The 27317-nt window shown below is 39.8% G+C and overlaps 2 protein-coding genes across 2 annotated transcripts; one reads left to right on the top strand and one right to left on the bottom strand.

Moving 5' to 3' along the window:
• Positions 1–572: 572 nt before the first annotated feature.
• Positions 573–16208, bottom strand: Dus2 (Dihydrouridine synthase 2). The gene is made up of 10 exons (XM_080281318.1): positions 16052–16208; positions 12247–12385; positions 11508–11607; positions 10535–10767; positions 9589–9733; positions 8532–8674; positions 7954–8182; positions 7243–7355; positions 6203–6605; positions 573–648 (listed from the first exon to the last, which is right to left on the bottom strand). The coding sequence occupies exons 1-10, from the start codon at positions 16206–16208 to the stop codon at positions 640–642; spliced, it is 1671 nt and encodes a 556-aa protein (XP_080137444.1). The 3' UTR covers positions 573–639.
• A 1504-nt stretch (positions 16209–17712) lies between these two features.
• mRpS22 (mitochondrial ribosomal protein S22) lies at positions 17713–20920 on the top strand. Its single transcript, XM_080281321.1, has 7 exons — positions 17713–17843; positions 18142–18299; positions 18873–19037; positions 19618–19761; positions 19931–20160; positions 20346–20451; positions 20710–20920. Exons 1-7 carry the CDS (start codon positions 17717–17719, stop codon positions 20842–20844), a joined length of 1065 nt encoding a protein of 354 aa, XP_080137447.1. The 5' UTR covers positions 17713–17716; the 3' UTR covers positions 20845–20920.
• The last annotated feature ends 6397 nt before the right edge of the window (positions 20921–27317 follow it).

Genomic DNA, 27317 nt, shown 5'->3' with positions numbered 1-27317 from the left:
GTACCACAAGCTGAAGTGGTCTGTGGTGTGACGACTCTCAAAATTTTGTCTGTCAAGTTACTTCATGTAGCTTTCATTTAAATTCACTTCATGAAAGTCTGATGTACTGTAAGTGTTCACTGTATAAAACTGTACGTTACTTACAACTCTTCAGTCACATGCTAAAAAAAAATTTCTCACTGTAAGCTGCTTCACCTAAAGTAGAATTTTAATTACTCAAAACTAAGACTTTTAATGTGAGGACTGCCTGACAGCACCGGTATAATTATGCAATGTCATTACAGTATGCTTCCACTTTATGTAACCATTTTGGATACTTTCTTTGTTATTGAGACCACAGTATATTACAAAAAACAGGCTAATAAAGTTCCATTGTTACTTACCTAAAAAATTGATCTATTGTTTCCCACAAATTACAGCACCAACTGTACGGAAACAGTTATGATATATAGTAACACATCCAGGGTAAGAATATGGACTGGCTGTACAACTAAACCATGATACCACAGGTGCTCACAGGGTTGGTTACTGAAGTGCGTGGAGCTGAGGGTCTGGCTTGGTCTGTTGCCACTGCCTGTGTATGGGAACATCGCTGCAGACACACACCCAGCCCGGCACTCCACCATCGCACCTCCCCAACTACCATACCTGGGATGAATATGGAACATTTCTATCACTATGTGGGGAGAATGGAGGAGTGTGACTAGACTGTATGTGAATAAAGTCGAGGAGAGGAGGGGGAGGGGGTGACCAGGGATATTTTTCTGCTTTTTTCTAGTTACTTAAACAATTTTATTCAACTTGAGCATTTTTGTAGTGAAGTGGTTCATGACAGTTGTATCTAACCACTTCATACTGAGAAGCCTGTGCTAAAGTGAATATGTCTGATACTGCACAAATAACATCTAAAAATGTATCACTATACTGAAGGTGTTAACATCATATTTTCCATGAACACCAATACCCTCTCCATTTATGACTGATTTAAAGATCACTGGATTATTGAGGTGTGTGGTATCTCTAACGCACCCAAAAAAAATACATAAATAAAAAAATAAAAATAATAATAATAATAATAATAATAATAATAATAATAATAATGGTAATACCACATAAAAAAGATTACCCGGTACTTGTTTAGCGTCCGGGCACCTCATTTTTTCAGTCGGATTTTGTTTTTTTAATTTCTATTTTTTCTGGTTTAGCAGGATATGCGAAAGATATCCATGGTGTACATTCATATCCGTATGGTATGGTAGGGATGTATAAAAGGTCACAGAAACCGTGTATAAAGTGAAGAACAGAGGAAATCATAAACATCTTGCTGAATCTTTTGTTCCAAAAAATTTTGGTATATTTTTACAAGTGGAAAATACACTCCCCAGGTAGTGCAATATATTTTTCTGGCAGTTTTTGATGCGATTCGAATGTTTCTGACCTTCATTTTTGTCGGAAATGCCCCTAACCGAACACAATAAAACTAACCAAACCAAACCCAACATACCTAACCTATCTTAGGGAAGTAATAATCATTTTCCGAATGGGGTAATGGGGGTTATTTGTGATCCTTAGGGACTATACTATACGATAATGGTGCTAAAATTCCAAAACTGCATATTGTCCACTTGTAAAATACCGGTAATACCAAAATTTTGCCATATTTAAAAAAAAAAAAAAGTTGCATCATTTTCACAGTCGGGCGGGGACGCTAAACGAGTAATTTTTTTTATACTGCCTAATAATAATACGGTAATAATAATAATAATAATAATAATAATAATAATAATGTCAATAGCTAACCAATAAGGCAGAACTGTGAAAAATAAAGATGGCAACCAAAACTAGACAATAACCATTTAAAATTGGTACACCACAGTTAAATGGTTAATTCAAGACTACCGTACAACATAATTCAACCTACAAACATGGGAGGAAAATTTATAACCTCAGGAACTGCTAAAACTGAACACTGGGAAATCTACAGTCTATAACAGGGTAATAAATGTCTGGAACAATCTGCCTACATCAGATGATTAGTTTATGCAGATAGTCAATCGCTTTAAGCAAAGACTGGATAGGAATAATAAAATAAAAAAAAAGACTATGCAGCACAAATCTGCCTCAACCACCATTTTGTTCAATCTGAGTATCTGCCGAAATATAGAACTTGTGATACGGGCACATTAAACTTTTCCCCGTCATCTGCGAATCGTGAGTGAACCCGGCATCAACTACAACCTATTGCCACCAACGGCTACATGGATTAGAATATACATTAATAATTTCATCACATTGTGCACAACCTCATACTTTCACTACTTCATGAACATACAGGTAAAAACACTCGTCAAACGTAGTCAATACACACCTGCAGAAAAGCCCTTCGCCCACACACAACTAGCCATGTTTACTTCTGTGAACATGGGATACAATGCTAAACCAAGTTTAGGTAACTATTACCAGCATCATGTATTCTTTCAGAAAGCATGTCATACAGTATAATTTGTATTAATGACACCCAATTCTGGTTACAGTATCGCTTATTGTCGATTTGAAAGTTACGTATACTGCGAATTTTTCCGCGGGCCACTTGAAATTGTTGACGCATTCTCCTAGACCTAGAGGCCCTTTCTGTTAGGATCTCTAGCACTTTCCCATCCAACCTTCTGACGAGACTACTTCCCTCTTTCCTTTTTACACACGTGTCTCGCGCAGCAAGACCGCTTTTTTTCCTTTTCCTTTTACGGTGCGTGCGCGAGCGCCGGTTAAGAAACTCGAAAGTTTTCAACTGATTTTTAACCAAACGTGGTAGAGGAGTGGTTAAGAATTACATATGGAAACCAATTTTTTTTTTTTCAACAGGTCAAAGGTCAAGGTCACGGGGTTAGATCAAATTCTGACCCAGCAGAAGCATCTTAGCTCTCTTCTAATTTTAACCAAACCTTATACAGTATAATGTTCGAAGAACAATATTATCCAGTTTTAAGAACAATCAGTCAAAGGTCGTCATAGAGCAAAATTGTCAAATTCCTATGGCAAGGTCAGCTTAAAGGTTTTAGCTGATGCAGACTGAACTTTATAGGTTTCAGATTAAATTAAGTACTATAAACAGAAAATACACTGAGAACAATGTCAAAAGTCAAGGTCATAAGGCACTGTATTTAAGTCAACTCAAACAACTCTGATTTGATTTTGGTCAAAGTTGGTGGGAAGTGTTTAGTTAGTCTTAACCTCTACATGGCAGGGGTTTTCCAATGCCACACGCTCCTCCCTATGGGGGATTTATATGATTTTGGAAAAAATACCCTTACTTCAAACCCTAATATCTGCCAAACTCTAACAGCTAGAGAAAAAATTAGATACATAAGACTCACCAAATCTTACTCTTTCAAATGAAAGTATCCCCACGTCTCCAGGTGGTCCCATTGATGAGTAAGGATAAGTTAAAGTTCAAAGGGTGGCGGAAAGACGCTTGTGGCTATACACGTCAACCGGCTTTGCTCCACGCCCAAAATCGTGACAGCTATACACGTCAACCGGCGCGTAGGGGTTAAGAGTTTCACCAGAATATGGTAAAGTAATTCAATTTTGAGAGAAATCAAAGAACATCGCAGGGCAAAGTGAAACATTCAATGCTTTCATCAGTTGATGGATGTGTGTGTTACACTTTTTTTTAAACACCTGCCAGGAAACTTCTGTCAACTAAAGATAATTACAGTATAACAGTAACTAATTAACTGATGTCAGGGCGTGGATTCACAAGCTTACAATCATGGGTTTACGCATTTTTTTCTTTAAAATATGAGAAAATTTTGAGGAGTATCTACTGTACCAACTTTTATTCTTACAGGACAGACAAGCCAGCATAAAATTTCTCATATCTCATTTCTCGTAAAAATAAATAAATAAATCTTTTTTAACTTTACCTGGCCTAGATTGTTTTCCTTTTGCAGCTAATTTCACATAGCTCAGTGGCAAAAAATTATAACACTATGGCTCTATATCCTAACCACAGCACTTTTTTGTGACTAACATCATATTCTAGCATTAATCTGTTCTCAAAACTCAGCATTCATGAGGGAGTGAGGGCAATGTTAAGCCAAAAGAGTATAGTTACAAACTGATTGTCAGTGTCTGTGCACACTAACAATCATGTTGCATTTGGTATAATGTAAAGGGTTTGTCTCCACTGAATTAATTCATCAGAACACTGCCTGAATAAAATACCTCATCTTACTATAACAGGAAAAACACAAATTGTTAATCCCTTCAATCCAATGATGTACTACTTTATACATAATGCTACATATATAAGGCACCTCCTCCATTACACCAGGCAAATTCTCGTGTGTTTCAGGGTCAGCTCAGCCAACAATATCAATGTCTATCCTGCATCATTTATTCCCTTCCTGACCCCACTGCCACAGCCACACTCAGACTAGCAGACTGAGACAGAAGACTGGAAGACTTGGAATGAGATTTTCTATCTAAAGATATTTGGGATAGTGGCTTGAGAAAGGAAATGGATCAAGATCGTTCTGCATAAAGAGATGCCATCAGGTGAAAAGACCTACACATACCAACATGAACCAGTCTTCATCCATCCATCCATCATCCAATCCTACATTGCCCCATGAGGAGCGTAGCTAGGCAGTTGGTCCCGACATTTAAGATGAGAGTGACCAGCCTCACTCATCCCTGAGTGGCATTACATGAGAAATCAACCCCAACCATCCCTTGGATATAAACCTTCACCAGCTCAATCTGACTGGAGCGCAATAACTACCCATTAAACCACCAGGTGCCAAAATTTGGTTATATGGTTACCACCCAGCATAGTAAATGGTTTCCTGGTGCATAGGAAACCATTTGGCTTGTCACTCAGTGTAAAGTCACCCACAGGTAGAAGGAAGAGGAAAGAATGAAGGAAACTAATTTACTACTAGTATCTCTCTCTCTCTCTCTCTCTTTCTGAGTCAATATCAGTGGTGTGAACACATGTAAGAATATATATATAAGGAGATACTCCCAGCAGCCACTTTAAATATTTGCCACGCATGTTACGTGAAACTCATCTCGCCAGTAATGCACCACTAGAGTTCCATGGCAATCATGCAGAAACATCATGGATATATGACCACAACTTCAGGAGATTGTTCTATCTGTCTTTTTATTCATTAACAGACCATGTAAATAACATGCTGCAACTATTGTTGTTGTTGTTGTTACCCTGAGCTTATCTGAAGGTGAACCAATTACAATGTAGGCTGAAATTACCCTTTTCCTACAGTTCACCATCGTCTTCTCAGAGAACAAGGAATAAACTGATGAATGTTTGTATAGCATGACAGCAGAAATGTCTGGCTACATTGGTGCCACCTTGTGAAGATGTCCCTCTCCTGCACCATAACAATGTAAAGTATACAGTTCTGCCATCATCCCTAATCTACAATATTAAACAACACTTTAATATTTCATTTCTCTGCTCAATACATTCCAAAAACCAACACTATATAGTATTCTGTCTATAATATAAATATAAACTGCCTCTCCTACTTACCATGCTTTCCATTTCTTTGTTTCAGAAACCTATCACACCCCATTTTTTAGGTGAGATTTAGGGTCAGGATGGTGATGATGATGATGATAATATTTCCTTACTTTTATACTCTGTTTCTGGATCCTACCTCACCCTATCTTAATGGGGTTTACATGATGATGATGATGATGATGATAATGATTACTAAAGACACATTGTACCTGAAAAGTAATGTGCATTATAGTCCTTCTAAATACTGTATATGGGCACTTCTGAACAAGATGAAGACGGTACTGTAATATACCAATATAGTTGAGACTGTCAAAATTATAACTCAATAAAATGCTTCCTTACCTAATACTTGAGTAGTAGTAGTTGCAACCATCGGCTCATCTGAAATGCGATACCCAGTGAATACAAGCTGAAGTTGCCCTCATCCTGCAGTCTAACATCCTCCTTTTGGGGGATAGGGAAGGAGCTGAGGGACATTTGTATAACTGAGGAGTTGCTCAGCTATTACAGTGCCACCACATGAAGGCACCCCTCTCCATCACCTAACTAATCCTTGAGAATAATAACTACTGTCTAGATAAACATACGGCCAAGTTTTCATCAAGACAGACTATTACCATTGTTTCCCTCCCTAACTAACAGATTACTAACCAATTCTCCATCTTCCTGAGTGATGGCATTTGCCTCCTTTTCAACTACATTCTCTTCCTTCATATTTCCCTTCTTCTCCAAGCTATGCAGTTTATCCCCTTCCTTCTCAAGCCTATTTTCTTCCCTCTCTAATTCAGCCATTCCCTTCTCTTGTGGAACAGTGTCACTTTCAATCTTTCTCTTCTTCCAAGCAGCTTCCTTCTCCAGCTCCCCTTCCTCTCGTTCTGTCCCATGCAGGTCCCTTTTTACATCTTTCTCCACACTGCCAGTATTCTTAGTCAGCAGGTGTTGGTATTTCCTGGCCCCAACTGCTGGAACGAAGCCATAGGTCTTGTTGACGACCCCAAGCGCATGCAGGCACACTGTCGCCGCACCCTGCTCTGAGTATCGCTTGCTTTTCTCCCTGACAAAAAAAAAAAAACAGGAAACATCATCAGTATTCAGGCAACCCTACACTGGGTGATTGGCCAAATGGTATCTTGGCTTTTCTTAAATCAATCTGGCTGCTAAAAATAAGTACAAAGATTTTTTAAATGGGGGAGGTGGGAGATGATTTGTGTGTGCATGCAAATCATCCCACCTGCACTTACTTCTGTCCTAAGTCACACCAAATGTTTGTACAGTATCTATTATCCTGTATGTATCTGTAGCACACTTTGCATGCATCTACAGTCTCCAGTTTTATAATTTTTCATCTACATCTGGCGAGTGATTTTCTTCAAGATTTCGACCGTCCTGGCTCCACCCCACAGGTATTGATTCACACAAAAATGCAGCAACAAAACAAAACCACAGAGCAGTGCATTAGCCTTCTGACTGCTACAACTTCTTTTAGCTGAACAAAATAGTCAGGTGTCAGCCTGAATGATATACCCATGTGCATCCATAAAAAAGAAATAAATAATACAACTGATCCTATATTACAGCCTTTGAGGTGTAGTGGCCTTAGACTAGGACTCTGCTGCTGCTGCTGCTACAGATGATGATGATGATGATGATGAAGATGATGCATATGGAATAATGATGCTGATGCTGCTCACCTGAGTGTAGAAGCATATCTAACCCCATCAACAACCACTGAGGCTGCGAAGAACTTGTCCACAACAGTATGGCTGTAGTACGGGCCATCCAGCTGGTTCCGAAATATATGCGTCTGAAAAACATCACAGTGCGCTATAATATCCCACTGTATCTTTATGGGAGTGCAAAATGTAGTCCTTCATTAATATATAAGTACAATAATTCCTGCAAAGACAATAAAAGACTGTATTATGGAAGGAAGGAACAAACCATGATAGAAGGAGAATGAAATGTGCCAGACCCTCATTCACTCACCATTCAGGCCAATAAACCAATTTTTTTATTATTATTATTATGAAAGTTCAAATACTACAGTACATATGAAGCTGAAATACCAGTTTCTCAATTTATGGAACTAAATATATGGAAAGCTGTGATATTTTGGCTCACAATAAAGGATGCTTATACGTAAAAATACATTTCAAATGCATTTCAACAGCGATGGGTCACACACTCATCCATTTACCAACAAGCCTCTGGAATCCTGACTTTAAAAATACTATCTATCTATTTATCTATAGCCCGACGCCCTAATCCTGCAAAGGGGGGCCGCAGACACAACGCCTCCAAGTAGCTCTGTCACCCACCATTCGACTGCCCTCCCCCCTTCCTCATATACCTCTCAACTCCATCCCTCCACCTCATCCTCGGTCTCCCCCTCCAATACTTACATTCAAAAGCATCTTAGGTAAATCAGCATTATTGAAGTTTCCACGAATAAATTGAATTGGCATCTCCACGACCCTCTGTCCATCCTCCTCCCTCTCCACTATCCTCACATGTTCGGCACTGGGTGGCATGGCGGTCTTCCCATTCTTAATCTCAAAGTTGATGGACTTTCGGGTTTCGTTCTGCCTGGCTAACTCAGCCCTGAAGTAGTCGTCTAGGTCCCAGATGGCACTGTTGGGAATAATTAATGCACTACAATCATCATCTTCATCATCATCATCATCATCATCATCATCATCCAGGCCTCCTTTCCCACCCTAGGGCAGGGTAAGGAACAACTACAATAAAAATAATAGTAATAATAATAATAATAATAATAATAATAATGATAGTAATCCTCCTCCTCCTCCTCATCATCATCATCATCATCATCACCATTGTCACTATCATCATCATCATCATCATCATCACAATTGCCAGTCATCATCATCATCATCATCATCACAATTGCCAGTCATCATCATCATCATCACCACTGTCACTGTCATCATCATCATCATCATAATTCCCAATGACTCACCATATTTCTTGTAGGGTCTGTGTCTCCAAAAATGCCTTGCCTCGTGTGGTGTCCTGCAGTTCACGTAACATGTTCTGAACTGCGTATTTGCTGTATGTGAAGGGGTTGTCGTATTCAATGCAGTATTTTAGGTATGTCTTGATCTGCAATGGAAAGAAAAAAAAAATGAAAGTCTGTGTACATGAATTACTGTTGATACTGTAAATATTCTGGTTCATCATCATCATCATCATCATCATCACCATCATCACCATCATCATCATCATCATTATCATCACTGTCATCATACTAAAGGGGTTTATGAAGGATATATCTAACTTTTCTTCATAAAGTCTATCATAAGGTGAATAAAATCATCAAAAGGACAATAATAAAATAATCAAAGGCAATAATAAAATAATAATAAAATAATAAGGGCAATAATAAAATAGTAAAAAGAATTATCAGTGGCTCATCTCTAAGTGACATTATGTGAACAGTAAATTCCAACCACCCTTAGGATTTAAACTTTCTAAGGACATATCCAGTTTGAATGCCCTAACCCACTAAACCACCAGGCATCCAATTGCTGGTTATAGGGCTGTAAATGGTTTCCTGAATTACAAGAACCCATTTAACTTTTTAACTTGTTACTCTACACCTGAGAGTAGCACTGTATTCATCCAAAGGTCCAAAACATCAAAAGTAATTACAATACAGTTCATTCACTGGCACCGTGTGGAAAGTTTCATCCCTTTGCTGTATATTACCTGTAATGCAACGGCAGAATGAGACAATACTACAGCGCTGCATTCATTCCAAAACAATTCTTCATGACATGTAACACATTCTATTGTTAAGCTCTTAGAACAAAATAATGCACTTATGAATAAAGTATTTAACAAAGTGTCTAGGGGCAAATATCCTTCAGGTCACAAAACAGCACTTCTAGGCATGTCTCCTTGGTTACTAGTCATATCAATCCTCTAATCTGGCTAAACCTGGCATCAACTGTACAGAAACGAGGTAGGGATCTTCATCAGGTTAAAACTAATGCACTTATGGCTGAAGCACCCACCACAGTGTCTAGGGGTAAATATCCTTCAGCCCGCAAGACAGAGCAGTTCCACATGGCAGCACGTGCGATCATAACACTTGATGCCCCAGTTTCTTGACGGAACTTTTCTATGTCTTCATGGCAGGTGATTTCCTTTGATCCACCACTGAAAATATAAGAAACGAGGATGAATTATGAGTCTACACAAATCTATCATAAACTTTGTTATTATTATCATCATCATCCTCATTTCCATCATTGTCTTCTAACCCAAAGGTGACAAATAAAGTATAATTGGTATCATCATTGCCCTCATTAAAAAATTAATAATAAAAAATAAAAGGCAAAGAGGACCAATTATCAGTTTAAATAACTCTACCATCATCATCAACTTTTGACCCACTATCATGCTCCTATGTCTCACTATTTCAAAAAACACTAAAAAATCAAACCTTTAAAATCCATATGCACTAGTGTACTGCTTCATGCTCTTCACAACAGCAATATCTACAGTACAGTACCGTACTCATCAGCTATTGCCCTAATTATATCATTATTGTTAGGCTGCTTTGTATACTGTTCCACTCTTAGAACGGGACTATATACAGATACTCAGTTAGCAATTACTGGAATCAAAAATGCCTCAGCTACTGTCTTAATTATATCATTATGGTTGGGATGCCTGCCTGGGTTTCTTATTTTTAGTGGGGCCATGTACTGCAATGGTTATAGATCACCATTCCATAAGCTTCATGCATTCTGCACAGTGTTAAGATGTTACATGGTAGTTGCTCCATGGTCAATGACAGCCCGCCAACTACTACCATAACATCACTCAGAAAACAAAAATATTACAGACAGAAGTGATGAAGAGCACCTTAAAAACATGTATGATAATGACCTTTCAATAAATATGAACTAGCTTACTGTTCCACCCTCTTCAGAACAGAACCATATATATACTCACTTAGCAATTACTGGAATGGTAAGTGCCTCAGCTATTGCCTTAATCATATCATTATGGTTGGGGTGCCTGGGTCTCTCCTCCTTAGTGCGGCCATGTACCGCAATGGCCGCCACTCCACAACCTTCAATCATTTTGCAAAGTGCGATGGTGTCTTCTAGGGTGCTCAACAGGCGTATCTTGCAGGTCACAGGGATGCTGAGACCTTGAACAAGAGTTAGTAGAATTGATTTAACCTGAAAAAGTAAAAACTGAAGTGAGTCTGCTGTGTCATGAATATACTAGGCAATCTTTGAAAATGCACTAGTAACATAAATGTCTCACTAAAATAATATGCAGTCAATGTATTAACCCCTCAAACCCCAGGATGTCATTATTAGGTCCCTACTTTATTTGTCTTTTCTTTTTTGCTTCTTCTTTCTCCCAAATTCACTCTCATCTTAAATGTCTGGACGAACTTGCCTAGCCCCGGGTTCCTACGCTCCTCATGGGGTGACATAGGATTGGACGATGGATGGATGGACTTTCTCCCAAACATTTTTCAATTTGGTGTCATTCCTCAATTTCCTTAAATTCCTTTCAAACCTGGTACTACTGTTTCTTAGACAAGCAACCCCAGATACCTTTCGCATTTGTACAATTTAGGCCTTTTAAACGACTGTATGGAATCAAATGGTCAAACCTCACAAACACAAATTTTGAGATCCTATGTTGTTGTATGCTTACTCACAAACACACATACGGTATTTTTCAGATCACATGCTCCTGGACGTTTATTGGCTGTCATGATATTTTACACAGAAGTATGTCAGTGCAGTGTACCTTAGATCATCCTATAAATGTCCTTGGAAATATGGCAACCTTCAATTCGTTTTATCTTTACTATTAGGATTACTCAACAACAATACCTATCAAAGTATTTTCCTAATCTGATTGAAGGGGCGAAAGCAGAGGAGTGACATCCCATGAAATTTACCTTCTCAGGTTGTGTTAACAGCGCTGCTCCCATCCCTCCCTTGATGCTGAACTCCTTAGGGCATCCCATGTTGACGTCAATACCAGCCACATAAGGTTCCCTGAAAGATATATTATCATCATCATCCACACCTCTTTACCTGCTCAAGATGGGGTGAGGTAAGCTCCGGAGAGCCAGCTCTTTCTGATGAGTCATTGCAGTAGATTATTTTAAAAGAATACATACTTTTAAAAAAGGTAGTACAAGCAATGAAACTATACACCCAGTATCTATTTATGGTAAAATTAAATTTATCTAACTGTATTCTTTTGTTACTGTACAGGGAGGCTGCCAGAGATCAAGCAGTGTGGACAGCCGCCATCAGGCGACCACGGCTGACACATGCAAGTATGCTGAAGACTTTATAAACAATATATGAAAAAAAAAAAAAAAAAAAGACATTGCAAAATTCTCTCTATGGTACTTCTCATAAACACCCTTATGGCACAGCCTAAGTGAGATATTGGAGTGGAATGCCTTCATGCAGTAGCACCAAAGTAGCTGGCCCAAGTACAATAACATCCCAAACTCTCTAATCGTTATACGGTAACCTAGAAGATGGATGGTAGACCTTAGATGAAAGGCAAGCTCAGCCTGCAGTCCACTGGGTTCACATTCCGATGAGCCTGGGGTAACATAAACACCACCACCACCAACATGCCATAACTAACTACAAACTTCAGCCACGATGGGAACTTACACCATCTTGCCAACCTGCAGAGCTCGTTGTCCATTACTTGTCCCAATCTGGAAAATGACTTTATCTTGCTCTTTCTTGCATGTCCGGAAGAACACTGTGCCGTCTGACTTGTCAATGAAGTCAACTGTCCCAAGTGCCTCTGAAACAACATATCAGTCAATTAAATGTTACAATGTTTGCTTTTAAAGGAATTCCCGTACTGAGGTTGGCCACAGAACAGATGATAATTTCTAAGGACTGGAAGCTAGATCATGTGCCAGACCGGTCTGGCTGTTTGTGCCAAAACCAGTCAATTATTTCCAGATAAAAGTAACTTGCAGTGAAAATGCCGTAGTATTTTAGAAATGTCTATCTATCTATCTATCTATCTATCTATAGCCCGACGCCCTAATCCCGCAAAGGGTGGCCGCAGACAAAACGCCTCCAAGTCACTCTGTCACCCACCATTTTACTCCCCTCCCCCCAACTCACCCCCCCCTCCCTCATATACCTCTCAACTCCATCCCTCCACCTCATCCTCGGTCTACCCCTCCCTCTCCCCCCTCCACCTCACCTACATACACCCTCTTAGTCAGTCTTTCATTCTCCATCCTCTCCACATGTCCAAACCACCTCAGTGTATTTCTCCTAATCTTTTCAACCACATCCACATCTACCCCACAACGTTCCTTCACTTCTTCATTCGTCAACCTGTCCCTCCATGTCACTCCACATGCTCCTCTCAAGTAACTCATTTCCACTGCTCTCACTCTTGACTTGTTCCCCTCTTGCAAGGGCCACGCCTCGCTTCCATACGTCAGGGTAGGGATCACAATACCATCATGCAGTGACTTCTTAACTTCCATACTCACCTCCCTATTTCTCATCACTGCTTTCAGTGTGCCAACAACCTTCCTTCCCTGCTGTACCCTTTCACGTACTTCATCCCCCAAAGTTCCATCCTTACTCATCACACTACCCAAGTACTTGAATGCACTCACATTCTCCATATCTTCACCATCCAACCTCACTGCACACTCTGTGACTTCATTCCTCTCAAACACCATAACTTTACTTTTGTTTACATTAACTTTTAGCTTCCTCCTCCTACACACTGTCCCAAATTCATTCACCAAACCTTGCAACTCCCATTCATCTTCACTCAACAATACTGTATCATCAGCAAACAGCAACACCGGAAGCTTCCAAATCTCACCCTCATTCATTAGGGCCACCCCCACATCCACTGCCCTACCTTGTACCTCCTTTACGACCCCATCCATATATATATTAAACAGCCATGGAGACATTACACACCCCTGTTTCAGTCCCACATTGAGATCAAAGAACTCACTCAGCTCACCATCCACTCGCACCGTAGCCCTAGCTCCCTCGTACATACTCTTCACAGCACTCAACAATTTCCCCTCCACTCCATATATTCTTAATACCTTCCACATACCTTTCCTATCTATTCTGTCATAAGCTTTCTCCAAGTCCATGAAGGCAGCGTACACTTTCCTTCCCTTCTCTAGATACTTCTCCACTAAACATCTTAGAACAAATATCTGATCTACACACCCTTTTCCCTTCCTAAATCCCCCTTGTTCTTCTCCAACTAGCTCCTCTGTCATATGCCTAACCCTATCAATGAGTATTCTACCATATATTTTACCAGTCACACTAAGAAGGCAAATACCCCTATGGTTACCACATACTTCTCTCTCCTTTTCCTTTGTACAGAGGAACAATTATACCTGATTTCCAGTCCCCTGGAACCCTTCCCTCTTCCCAAGCCAATCTACACAACTTCCATATCCACTCCACAACAATCTCACCCCCATACCTAAGCATTTCACCACACACTCCATCAATTCCTGGGGCCTTTCCCAGCTTAATCTTCTTCATCGCTTCCACTACTTCCGACCTACTGATCTCTTCCTCCCTCCTCTCATCTCTTCTTCTCCCAGCCATTCCCCAACCACTTATACTCACACTGCTCTCACTCTCTACATTCAACAAATCCTCAAAGTGCTCCTTCCATCTCCTCAATTTCTCTCTCTTCTCCACCAACAATCTATTATTCCTATCTTTCACTCCCCTACTATTTCCCCTTTCACACTGCCTTACTTTCTTTACCTCCTTCCAAAACAATTTCTTACTCTCCCTCCATTTCACACTCAAATTCCTCCCAAACTCTTCATCCACTTTCTTCTTACTCTCCTTCACCAGTCTCTTAACCTCCCTTCTCCTGCTCACATATACCTCTCTCTTCTCTCTCTCATCTTCTCCCCTACCTCTACTCGCCAACCATTCACCATATGCCTTCTTCTTTTGTTCCACAGCTCGTTTCACCTCATCATTCCACCATGCTGTCCCTTGCACACCCTTGCATCTCCTCCTCACTCCACAAACCGCCTCACACGCTGCGCTTATCTCTTCCGTGAATATCTTACATACGTCTTCCACCCCTTCCATCTGCTCTAGCTCATACCTTCCCAATCTTTCTTCCACTATGCTCTTATACTCTGTCCTCTTCTCACTATCTTGCAATTTCTCCACTCTTCTCACAGAAGCTGCTTCCTCCTGTCTTCCCCTTTGCCTCCTCAACCACTTTCTTTGCAGCTCTACCTTGGCCATCACTAAGTGATGGTCCGAGACTCCATTCCCCCACCCTCTCCACACTCTTGCATCCAACACTTGTCTTCTCATTCGCTCATCCACACACACGTAGTCTATCATTGCATTTCGTTCAACAAGTTCACCATCCATCCTCCTCATTACTCTCCATGTATACCGGTGGATCATCTTATGACGAAAGTAGGTGTTGGCTATTGCCAACCCCTTACCAGCACAGATGTCCACCAAAGCACTACCATTCCCATCTACTTCCGCTGGCACACCCCACTGACCAACCACTCCATCCACTCGTACATTCCCAACTTTGCCATTCATGTCTCCAATCAACAGCACTCTCTCGCTCCTCTCAAACTTGTCCATACATGCTTCTACTCTCGCCCAAAACTCATCTTTCACTCTTGCCACTCGATCCTCTGTTGGAGCATACACACATACAATCGCCCATGCTTGTATACCTACTTTCATTCTCACCCATACAATCCTTGCACCCACTGTTCCATACTCTCTTATATTCTCCTTCCACTTCTTGCTTATCATCAGACATACTCCTCTCTTGCCCTCTCATTCTCACTGACTCCCGCACATATACCTACACCGTATTCCCATTCTCTCATCCTTTCACCTTTCCATTTAGTTTCAGTCAATCCACATATATCCACTTTTGCATCCTCAAGCACCTGGACAATCTCTCTCTCTTTCACTTCATCATTCACTCCTCTCACATTCCACGTTCCTACTCTCAGAATGTCCTTTGTCCGTTCCTTAGTCGTCAACGTATGGTCCGTCCGGGTCCGAGGCGCTTTATTTGCTTTTTTAGTTAGTTCTTTTTACGGGGTGGGGCACTAACCCACCATCAACCCTTTTAGTCGCCTCGTACGACAAGCAGGGATACTGGGGGAGTATTCTTGAAACCCCCCTACCCCCAGGGGGTAAATGTCTATAAAAAAAAAAAATAAATAAATAAATAAATAAAAAAAAACGGATCAATATCTGGTAATTCTATTTTTGGCGAAACAATCTTGGAATCAGAATGGATATTGTCCTTATTAACCCCTTCAGAATGGACAGATACAGATACATGCACTATAGATAGCAAGGACTTATTGTACAATGGACAGATAGACAGAGGACACTGTACAATGAATAGATACAGAAAGATATCAAGCACTTACTGTACAATACTCACCATTCTCTCGCTTGACGGACCGCAGCATCTTGAAGTCAATGGTTTCCTCCGTGTACACCAAATCAGTTCCATAATCAACTGCCATCAGCCTGAAGGGCAGGGTGCAAACTCTCACCATTGGGGCAACAATCACTTTACCAACATACTGGTTACTCATCCTGTCCAGCTAATCTGAAAATTGGTTATGTTAAATTAGGCTGTTAGGTTTGATTTGGTGATTAACGTCAGTAAGAGAGCCTGGTATGCCATGGACAGTTGGAAGTATTTGCCTGACGTTCTTGAACATTAAGCCCATCCCTTAAATTACATAATGAAGTGTTAGGCAAACTATAAATACATGGGATGGGATGAGGTGTGGTGAGATAAAAATGAGATGAAATTGGATGAGACAGACATATATTAAGAATTCATCCAGCATCTACCTTCTCGCGGAACACCTGTCTGCTACTTCCCCAGTCCTTTCTGAATATCAGTGGTCGAATGCAGAGTCCTGATTGTTAAAATTATATGATTTTCTTTTTTTTCGCATTCCCTTTGGACTCCGATGTTCTAGTTCTGGTCAAAAAAATATTCACATTCTCGGGTCACGCCTTCCCTATCACGCACATGTAAACAATATGGATGTCCTGTGTAGTGTCATCTTCGGGACGTACAGCCGGGGACAAAAGTTGATCTATTATTACACTGTGACCCCTTGGTTGTTAGAGCATGTCCGCCACTGTCTGATGTATTATGTAGCAGCAGCAGCAGTGGTAGTAGTAGTGCCTGTAACCCCAGGTTCATCTGAAACGTGAACCTACTGGTTTGAGATGTCTTATTTCTGAAATCCATTTTTTTTTTTTTTTTTGGAGGGGGGAGGAACGTTTGTACAGTATAACCAGGCAGCTCCACCACAGTGAGGCTTACCACCTCCAAAAGGCGCCTCTCTCCAGCACCATTTTATCATGCAAAGGAGCATCATCTATGGGCAGGGAAATGTAGGTTACCAAATATCTCGACTTATTACTATCAGCCAGCAGAGGAGTGTAACTACACCGAACTTTTGTTTCCTCTGCTGGCTGGCATGATACTCTGCCCAGTGCTGTTCTCTTTTATAAGGAAGAAAAGAGATGCTGGAAGAAAAAAATACAAACACTAGCACTGTTTCCGCCACAGAGCTACGTGAAATAAGCTACTACAGCCGAAAATTTGGGTCAGTTTAATGAGAAACAACTTATAAATGTTACCGAATCTGTTCCTGAAATACCACTTATATAACTGGCCAGAGAGAGAGAGAAGTTAAATGGGATTATGTACTCGGTGAAGATTGACGTGGGTTGTCAATGGATGTAGCGATGATCTATTTGATCTTTTCTCCTACCAGAACAAAGTACGGTGAACAACAATATGTAAATATGCAAAACTAAAAACATTTCAATCAAGTACAATTGTCCTCTATGGCGGCTGATCGACGAGTAAGTATACGAGATGAAATACAGGTTGTTAAAGATCCATAACCACGATACATAAACAAAAAATGGAAACAGAAACTCATATTTAATAAAAGAAACACTGCAAAAAACAAATTCTACTCCAAAAATGTAGCAGGAAGGAAAAACGTATTTAATTGTCTTGTGTGGCCGTTCTATGGTAACATTTTGGAAAAGCCTAGTCAATGTCAACAACATGGAAGTGGCTGTGAGGAGCATTACCGCCGGGCTGAGTCAAATTTTAAGGAAATCTCCAGGTACTATACATAATTGGCATAAAGGAACCTCAAGGACGTATAGTATCACCTTTAATACATACAGTGGTAAGTGTTAGATGGTGATTCATGTCCCTCAGACGTGTTTACCCACTGACTCCAGTGAGCTGTCTGAAATAGTTTGGTGTTATCGGAATGAATAATGGTTAGAATAAGACGAGAGGGTTAACGATATCATTATTAACACATTGCGTCCTAACTAAACACAGGTAAATGCCAAAATTCCTGCATACCCATTTACTGTAAGGTCACTCATAAGCTAAATAAAATTGTTTGGAGATGACAAGAGCAATACATTATATAAAAAAAATCTGCAAGCACCTTAAAATTATCATTGTCTTTGCAGAGCGTGATCCTGCCCCATTGTTCTTCTGTAAAAATGTTCAAGATATCCTTAAGAGAGTTACTGGCATGGACACGAAGAAAGTGTTCAAGCGGAGATATGATGAAAAGAATTTGAAGGCTCCAAGATATGAATTCCTTACAGATGAAGACCTTCAGGAGGTAAGAGCACCTTCAGTTTATAAAGAAAAAAAAAAAAATTTTTTTGGTCTACATATTGTTGTTAAATAAGATCCAGGCCAATCTCAGTAGAAGTGATGAAACCAATTCATTTATTTTTTACTTTATTTTTTCTTGTACTGTATTTTGATTTCACTGTCACTCATTTGTTCAGCCACATGAAAAAAAAAGAAAATAATATTGGAAACAGTCCAGAAATAAATGATAGATGTCTAAATAAAACTGCTACGGTACTACTTTCTCCCCTCCAACCCTTCCCCCTTATAAGGTAAACAGCAAGTCCCACGTTTGAGGAAGTTGGACATTAGTGATGTTTCTCAGCGTTCCGGTGTTCACTATTCATCAGTTTACCATATACACCATACATATGCAAGTTCATCATCATTATCACCATCATTACCACCATTATCAGTATCACCATCATCATCATCATCATTACCACTTATCAGTATCACTATCATGATCATGATCTCTATGTAATGTACGGTATCATCATTACCACTGTTATCAGTATCACCATCATGATCATAATCTGTGTGTAATGTACCTCAACAGAAAATGGAAGCAGCCAAGAGGAAGGCCGAAAATATTCTGCAAATGCCTCCTGTGGTCAAGGAACGACAGCCGATACAAAAGGTGTTATCCCGAGACCCGGCCCTCACTGGCTACTCCACATATAAGCATATCTTCACTGACATCACCTACGGGGTCTCAGATAGGGTAAGTATCTATTTATCTCTGCTTCTGTCTATATTTTTATCTATCTGTCTATAGCCACACACCTTAATCCTGGAGGGGATGGTCACAGAAAAATCGCCTCCATGTCAACCTGTCCTCTGTCATTAGGGTGCCTTCTCTCCTGCATCCACCACTTGCATTCATTTACATTTCCACATAACCATCAGTCTCCCCCTCCCCCTCTTCCATGCCACCTCACTCACATACTTTCTTTTAAGGTAATTAACATCAGGTACTTCCTGTATAAACACATTTAAACTGGTACTACATGTGGGATCTTTGATAGGGAAGGTAGCCTAAACATTGGTTACCCCCCATATAAATACAATAGGCTTTCTTTTTTGTAGGTACAGTACTGTGCCAGCGTATATTCCAAATGTTCCAAAATGTCACATCTAATAACAGCTAAGAGTCCCTCCCCCTCCTCCCCAAGTTTCCCATAACTTTTGGGAAGTAATCAGTTTTAGTTAATTTTTTCTCATCATTTCCAGAGGTTAAGCATTCCAACTATATTTACGGCATGTAATATTTCTGTCTGAATAATTAATCTATCCTCTCTCAGCAACGTATGATCGTGGTTAGGGACACAGATGGAACACTACGAGAGGCATCGTGGGAGGAGAGGGAACGCATGAACCAGATCTACAACCCACAGCCTGGACGCTCCTTTAAGGCCCCTAAGCTATTCGAGGAGGAGAATTTGAAGGTTGGTGTCAGCAGAAGAGAATATGGCTAACTGGAATACTAGGCATGCATTAACTTCAGCTGATAGAAAAATAGAGGTGTTAAGTTTATACAAAAATAGTGTGTGTTAACTTCAATTTATAGAAAACAGGTGTGTGATGTCAATGACAATGAATTTATTTTTTCTTCAGGGAGTGCTAGGCAGAGGAGAGTACTTATTCGTGCTCGAACGTGCGTGTGCTCAATACGAACCCGACAACCCAGAGTTCCAGCGCGTGACCAGTTCCGTGTATGAAACTGTGGATGCAACACGAAGCTTCCATGTGCTACACTCCACACGGCACTATGGACCAATGTGCTTCTACCTTGCATGGCACAGAAAGATTGATGTGTTACTTGTATCACTTGTTCAGGAGGAGAGGTGAGTTGATAATGGTGAGAGAAAAGTGAAAAGTGAACTGATGGGATATTGGGCAATGACGATGAAGGTGGTGGTGGAAGCTGACATCTTCTCTGCTGGGTAAGATTATATACAGTTAGAGTTATTCATATAAACTGAGCATAACAGTAGAGGGATTAAAATTGTACATCCTTCTGATGCTGCAGGGTGTGTGATGCATCAGACATTGTGCAGCTTTACTGGATGATTCACAAGGACCACCAATATTCCTCTGTGGAAGCTGATCCTGCCCAACACTTCCAATTAGTCAAGGTGAGATAGATTTGTGATTTTTACCAGTGAACGATACATTATCTAAGAGAGCTTACATGAGTATTGGGGAAAGGGAGACCAGGATGGGGTGGAGGGATTGGGCTGAGGTTTATGAATCCGGGGGTGTGAGTTGGAGGAATAGCAGCCTGATGGTGGAAGGCAGGGTGATATGAAGACAATTTGTTTGTAGCAATCCCCTCTGGGAAATGTAGTCATAGTCATGATTATGATGATATTGATAGCCTGTTATTTCTGCAGAGATATCTAGAGGAGGACAGCATACATCGTGCACAGTTGCAGCTTGCAGTGCAGGCTTATGAAGACCTACAGCAACAGAGGCTACATCATCAACAACAGGTCACCACTGCACATGGACTGTCTCCCTCAGCGTAATTTATAGCTTGGCACCAGTGGCATTTTTACCATACAGTAGAAAACAAAGTACGTTATTAATTCCTTGTAAATAAACTGAAGTGTTTTAAGATGTTTATCTGTCCCTCACTTGCTTTATATTGGATTGGTACAGTATGAGTAAACTCCTGGTAGTTAATTTAAGGATTTTTGTTTGGCACTGAAAATGACATATGGGTTCTCAAGAGGAACACCATCCTCTGGTGGCATCAATATAACCGCCAGGATACACTGGCTGCTTACACAAACAACCCTGAGCTCCCTCCCTGTCCACCAGAGAAGCATGGAGGACTGCAGAAGGGCATCTTCAAATTGAAGCCCACCAGGTTCACTTTCAGGTGAGCCCCTGGTTATAAGACCAGCACATGGTAATATCTCCCTTTCAAGAAGTTACCAGATTTGAAAATTTATAACACCCTTCTAACATGCAATGTACATACCCACCACCAGCTGCTGGACTGACATTCCCTCTACCCACATCCAAGTCTTTCTTTGATTAAACTTCTGCCTGTGCCTATATCATCATCACCACATTTTATCCCACCAGAGGATGGGGTGAAGTACGAACCAGAAACACGGAAACAGAATGAAAACTGGAGTACAATCTAAACCATACCCAGTACAATAGTTCTGAGCATTCAATACCCCAGAATCCTGACCAACTCACATAATAATGCTCTGCTCAGGAATATATGGCAAGTCTCTCCACTTTAAAAATCTACACTGAATAGATGGGCCGCAAGAGATAGAGCAGTGTGATCAAGGCTGACCAATGCAAGCATGCTGCTGCCTTTATGAATGAAATGAAAGGAGTAGCCTAGGCCCTTTGCTAAACTGTAATTTGAAGATAATTAAAATTGTACATTGATAATTTCACATTTATTCTTTTCTTTGCCAAGCAACTTTACATCATCAGATTAATAACCAGTACTGTCAACAGTGTGTTCATATACATTTAATTTACAAAACGGCAATTATATATACAAAAAGGAGAAAATATCGTACCGTACTTCACCAATACAAAGAACATGAATCCAGGTTGACAAGGCTTTGGTAGCTGCTAGTTATAAATCTTATGTTATCAACCCTTTCAGTATGATGGCAATCTTTTTCTTGCAGTCACAGGACAATCTATTTCATTCGGGACTGGGATAAGGCCTGTCCACACAATCGGCAAGCATCTATGGTGTCCATACACAATACTGTACTTAGAAGTTTTGCAGGGTGGTGATGAAACACACTACAAATGGGGGGTGTTATACGATAGCTCAATATACAATCAATAAGAATTTAGAGCTCTTTCATTTTACTTTCTTTTTTTCCCTGCTTATACAACTGTTGTTGGGCCTGATTTCTCATTATATGGTCGCTACAATGCTAAATTCATTATACAATATTTTTCAAGTACTCATATAAGTTCTAAAACAAGGGCATGCTGTACAGCATCCCAAGTGGCTTTGGTTTGACTCATTCGGAAGCAAGTTATTCTGCACATCACACTTAATTATCCTCTTGTATGTTACTGATGCAGACTATGTCAGTATTGAAAATTATATAAACAGCACACAAGACAATGTTCAGGTGTAATAAGCAAAATATGTTGCTCAGCAGGAGATGCTACAAAGCCTCCGATGTGACTTAAAATACATACCTATAAATGGCCTGGAAGTGATCACTGATACTGCAGTTCCTTAAGTTTACAAGATCATTTTCCATGCCTTCTCCAGAGTAATATTTAACACTACAGATGTCCCCTAGCTGTGTGGATAAGCCTTTATGAATATTATCCTAACCCAAACATATAAAAAATGAGTTAGAAACACTGTCCCTTAACTATTTGGTATTTTCTTGCTATCTCTGAACACAAAACTGCAGTAGGTAGTCTTACTGTGAAAAAGATTAAGGTATCGACTATCCAGCATCAAAACTCATGCAAAATTCTAAAGCCTCAAAAATGTCACTTCACAGTCCTCCCTCCATGTTACCATTCATTCATTCACACTGTATTAGTTAACAGTAAAAAATAATTATAAAAAAGTGCAATGCTGGAATGATAAACACTACAATTATTCCTCACACTACAGAGCATATTCTGGGTGGCAAAGGCTTCATAACACATTTCCTTGGCTTTTTTTTTTTTTTTTTTTTTTTGCCTACATTTTGGTACTTTCTTGTTAACTGCAACATTTTAATCTGAAACTGAATTAACAATATAAAAGTGTGTGTTAAGGTCTATCTACATTCATCTACTGCCAAATGCCTTAATACTGTTAGGGGTTGCCACAAACAATTCACTGCCACATCCCCGTCCTCTGCCATTCGCTTGCCTCTACTCCAACTCACATTTCCCTCATATATCTTTCCACTCTATCCCTCCACCTCATCCTTGGTTTCCCCCTCCAACTAACCCATTCACACTAGGAAGTCCATATCTCATTCTAACCATCCCATGTGTGTAATTTATTGGGGGGGGGGAGGTATACAGTACTAAAATACAATGTTAACAAAGCCTATTTACAATGAGGAATTACCGTAGTTGCTGGACGCTGTTGGGAAAAATGTTAAGAAAATGAGTCAGCCTTAAAAAATAGAAATAATCCAGCAACAATGATACTTAGAAAAATCTGCTATGCATTAATTACACATTTTTCACTACCATACAACAGAGCTTATCCTGAAGCATAATTTCATGGGTAATGGAATAAAAAAATAAAAAAAATCCTACTACTACCTACTAACATAGATAAAAGTTTGCCGAGAAGTAATGAATGTCCTGATTTTAAACTGATATTTTTTTTAACTACTGCATATACTAAATCTACACACAAACAAAGAGTAAAGTATATCCTGCTTCCCAGTAGGAATTAAATTCCAAAAATATAATAGTAGTTAAAAGGGGGGTGATCCATACTAGCTAGTATGTACATTGAATAAGGGATGTACAACTGGGGAGAACTGAAACTCTTATATACACACTGGTTGACTGGTTGCTTCATTTCGCTCATTTATAAAGGCTCTCACATGTCTGCATACATCAGCCTTAATCACAATATCAGCTCTCCACACTGCTTGATTTCTAGCAGCTTCCTTGTCCAATCCCTTTTCCCTGAGGTCACATACAGCATGACCTCATCCTCAGTCTGTATCTGGCTATCCTGACACAGTGAAATGCAGGATTTATGAATGATTTTCTTATAAATTTGCATTTCTGACTAGCTGATTTAGAAAAAAAAAAAAAAAAAAAAGGTATATAAGCTCAGAAAATTGCTAATATGACAAGTACCACCAACCAGGCAGTAGGAGTATGACAGGTTCAGTTGTCCATAGTTGTACCTCACACAATCCTAGCCCATACCTTTCATTATAAAACATGTGGAAGTACACAAATATTTACTGTGCTATGATTACGGTATTATGGTACCAATGCCATTCCCTTACCACAAATGAGGAAGCTAATGGGAGTCAAAATAAGTGTTCTGGCAGACTGAAAACAGATGAATGATGGGCAACAGAGACAGACAATTTCTACCACAAAATAGCTTGTCACCCACTGAGCCACTGTAAATACAGTAAAGGAATTTGTATGGTATAATCCAAAGTATCACCTGAACATTTATGTATTATAAATCAGTGATATATATAACTATGAACTTTAAATCAGTCATACAAATAATAAGTTTGTAACATCCTACCATCATACCTCTCATTCCACCCTTGAATTGGGTAAGGTAGAGTCCGGAGAGACAGAAGAAGAAGAGGGAGCAGAAGAGGAAGTGTGAGCAGAAGAGACCAACCAAATTCTGTCCAACTGAATGGGCCACACACTCATTTACTCACCATTTTTAGCCCTTGGACTCCAAACTCCACCGGCATACACATTCACTTATGCACTTCATACAGCCCATCAGCAAGAGTCAATCGAAAACTAACTGCGAGGTAGTATTCAGTAGTAGTAGTAGTAGTAGTAGTCCAATGTTTTTCCAAAATATGTACCCAATGGACTGCAGGCTCAAGTTACTCTTCTCCTGCAGCCCACCATCCTCCTTTTGGGGGACAGAGTGGGAACTGAGGGCCCACAAAATTATCATCAGATTGAGGGTGACAACTCATTCCCTCTCCATACAATAAACAGAACCTAAGTCTCAGAACCTAAGATAACAAATATTAGGTTAGTTCAATAAGAGAGAATACATGACATCTAGTACAGTACTTCCTCACTTAACTCTTACAGATTACTGTCTCACTCTGGTTACCATTACATGATTTTTAGTCAGTTCATGAGATTACCTTGAACAATGAATACGGTAATAAATAACAGCGCCATGCAGCAAAGGCAATTGGACACAACAGGGAAAAAAAAAAAAAAAAGCAAAGATCAAAATTAATATGGAATACTACATATCTGAGAAGAGGCAATAATAATGAAAGGTCACAGAAATTAGTCAACCATTGTTTTGTGCAGGTGATGGGAACAAACATGGCCATGAACAGGAAAAATCTACAAATGTTGAAAACCCATCTAAATGGGCATCATAGCCATCATTTAATTATGAGACACCATTAAAAAAAAAAATAAATAAATAAATAAAAAAAAGTGCCTCAAAACATTACCATAAATTAGAATTGACTAGTTTCAGTACCTTCAAATTGTTTTAACATATGATGATAAATTATCCCTAAATACACCCTAAACTAGTGTACTAGGATGGCTTATTCATCCATGAACAACCAAAGACAGCAAATTGAAACTGAAAATAATAAGGAATGACTGCATATTAAATCACAGGGGACTTTTCAAAGTGAAACTGTCAGATATAGCATTCATTTGCTATTTTACCATCTCCTCCATGCTGAACAGATTCATCTGGCCTAAACATGATCAAAACAAAGACATCATATGAAAGGTTTGATGTGTTCAGTCAGCACACTTCACACACAATTTGGTCTGCATGTCAATACGAGGCTCACTACAGGACTGGACCTGCTCCTCAGAGGGAAAGTGAAAGCCTGAACTAACCCTTCCTCATGATGGCAAAGTACAGGGAAGCAGTGTTTGTACAAAAAGTGTTGCGAATGAAAGTTGAAATGTTGTTAGGTCTGAATACATCACAGGCAACACCAACAATATATGAATAAATACAAGCAAATGAAATGACATACTAGCAGCACCCACTTTAAATGACACAACCTAGGTTCAGACCCTAGACTCGGCACATGTATGACAAGATGGGTACGCTGCCCATCAAGACACAATTATGAACATACAATTCTACATCAGTTTTCTATGACAAGTAGTCAAAATGTGTGATGAGGGATGATAACAAGAACAACTCACATTGGTGTTTACACCAGTGTCAGCGTGTACCGTACCCTTACATTTAAAATATAATGATACGGCATTACACCATGTGACTGGGTAATTCACACAATGGAGACCCTAAACAACCATTCATTCATCACCACCCTGACTTTTTTTTTTTTCTTCCACAAGAGTGGGAAGAGGCAGGGTCCAGAAAATAAGGAGAGAAAGCATGATAAGGGGAGTACTATCAACAGCATACCCAGTGAAATGGGCCATACACTCACATGTTCAACATTCTAAGTCCATCTCCAGACCTAACCATCTACACAAAATACCTGTAGGACGAGTATTTACTTGATGCATCCAATAAGTGAAATGCCATGTACAAAATTAGATACAGCAATACAGAACTTTGACAATCATACAAACTGGAAAATAACTAAAAACTACTTTCCCTTAAAGACTGTCTGAACAAATGTAGTGTTAAGTGAGAAGCCACTGCACCAGATACTGTGAGAATGGGTGTTTTGTACTAGTATGTGTGTACTGTAACAGCCTGCTTCAGTATGCCCAACGCTGGCAGGCAGGTTTACTAGATAAACACATTCAAATTTGTGTTTTAGGAGGCTGAAGGATAGCTAATTCAATCTGTTGTATGGAGTCTGATGGACAATTGATTCATAATGCCAGTCAGTGGAGAAATGCCCCACCTCTACCCAATGCTTCATACATGGGTACACATGTAATGATATGGTCTAGCCTTGCCCTAGGACTGACCATGAATACTATTGCTATCACTAGCATTAACAGTCCACAAGTTGTTTTCTTGTGGACTTATGAGGCATAGCACCAGTTCTGTGAAATAATTAGCACTTCACACCTACTGTACATTCTTGGACTGCCTTCCCAAAAATCAAAATGCAGGTCTGAAATTGGCCCAACCCCCCAGCAACCCACGTAACCGTTGATATTTTACTGAATTATTCAGTACTGCTTAATTGTTTCTGTAGGTTAAGATGCACCAATACTGCTAAGGTCAGATTAGCTACACCAAAAACACTAATGCATGAATTACTGGGATGACAAAAAAAAATTTCAGGAGTAAAATCTATATCATCATCATCCAGACCTCCTTTCCCACCCTGGAGTGGAG

Source organism: Coenobita brevimanus, chromosome 11 (genome assembly GCF_032717465.1).
Source record: "Coenobita brevimanus isolate Jiangsu-jjx chromosome 11, ASM3271746v2, whole genome shotgun sequence".
In the NCBI taxonomy this organism is placed as follows: Eukaryota; Metazoa; Arthropoda; class Malacostraca; order Decapoda; family Coenobitidae; genus Coenobita; species Coenobita brevimanus.
This window is presented reverse-complemented; position numbering and strand designations above follow the sequence as displayed.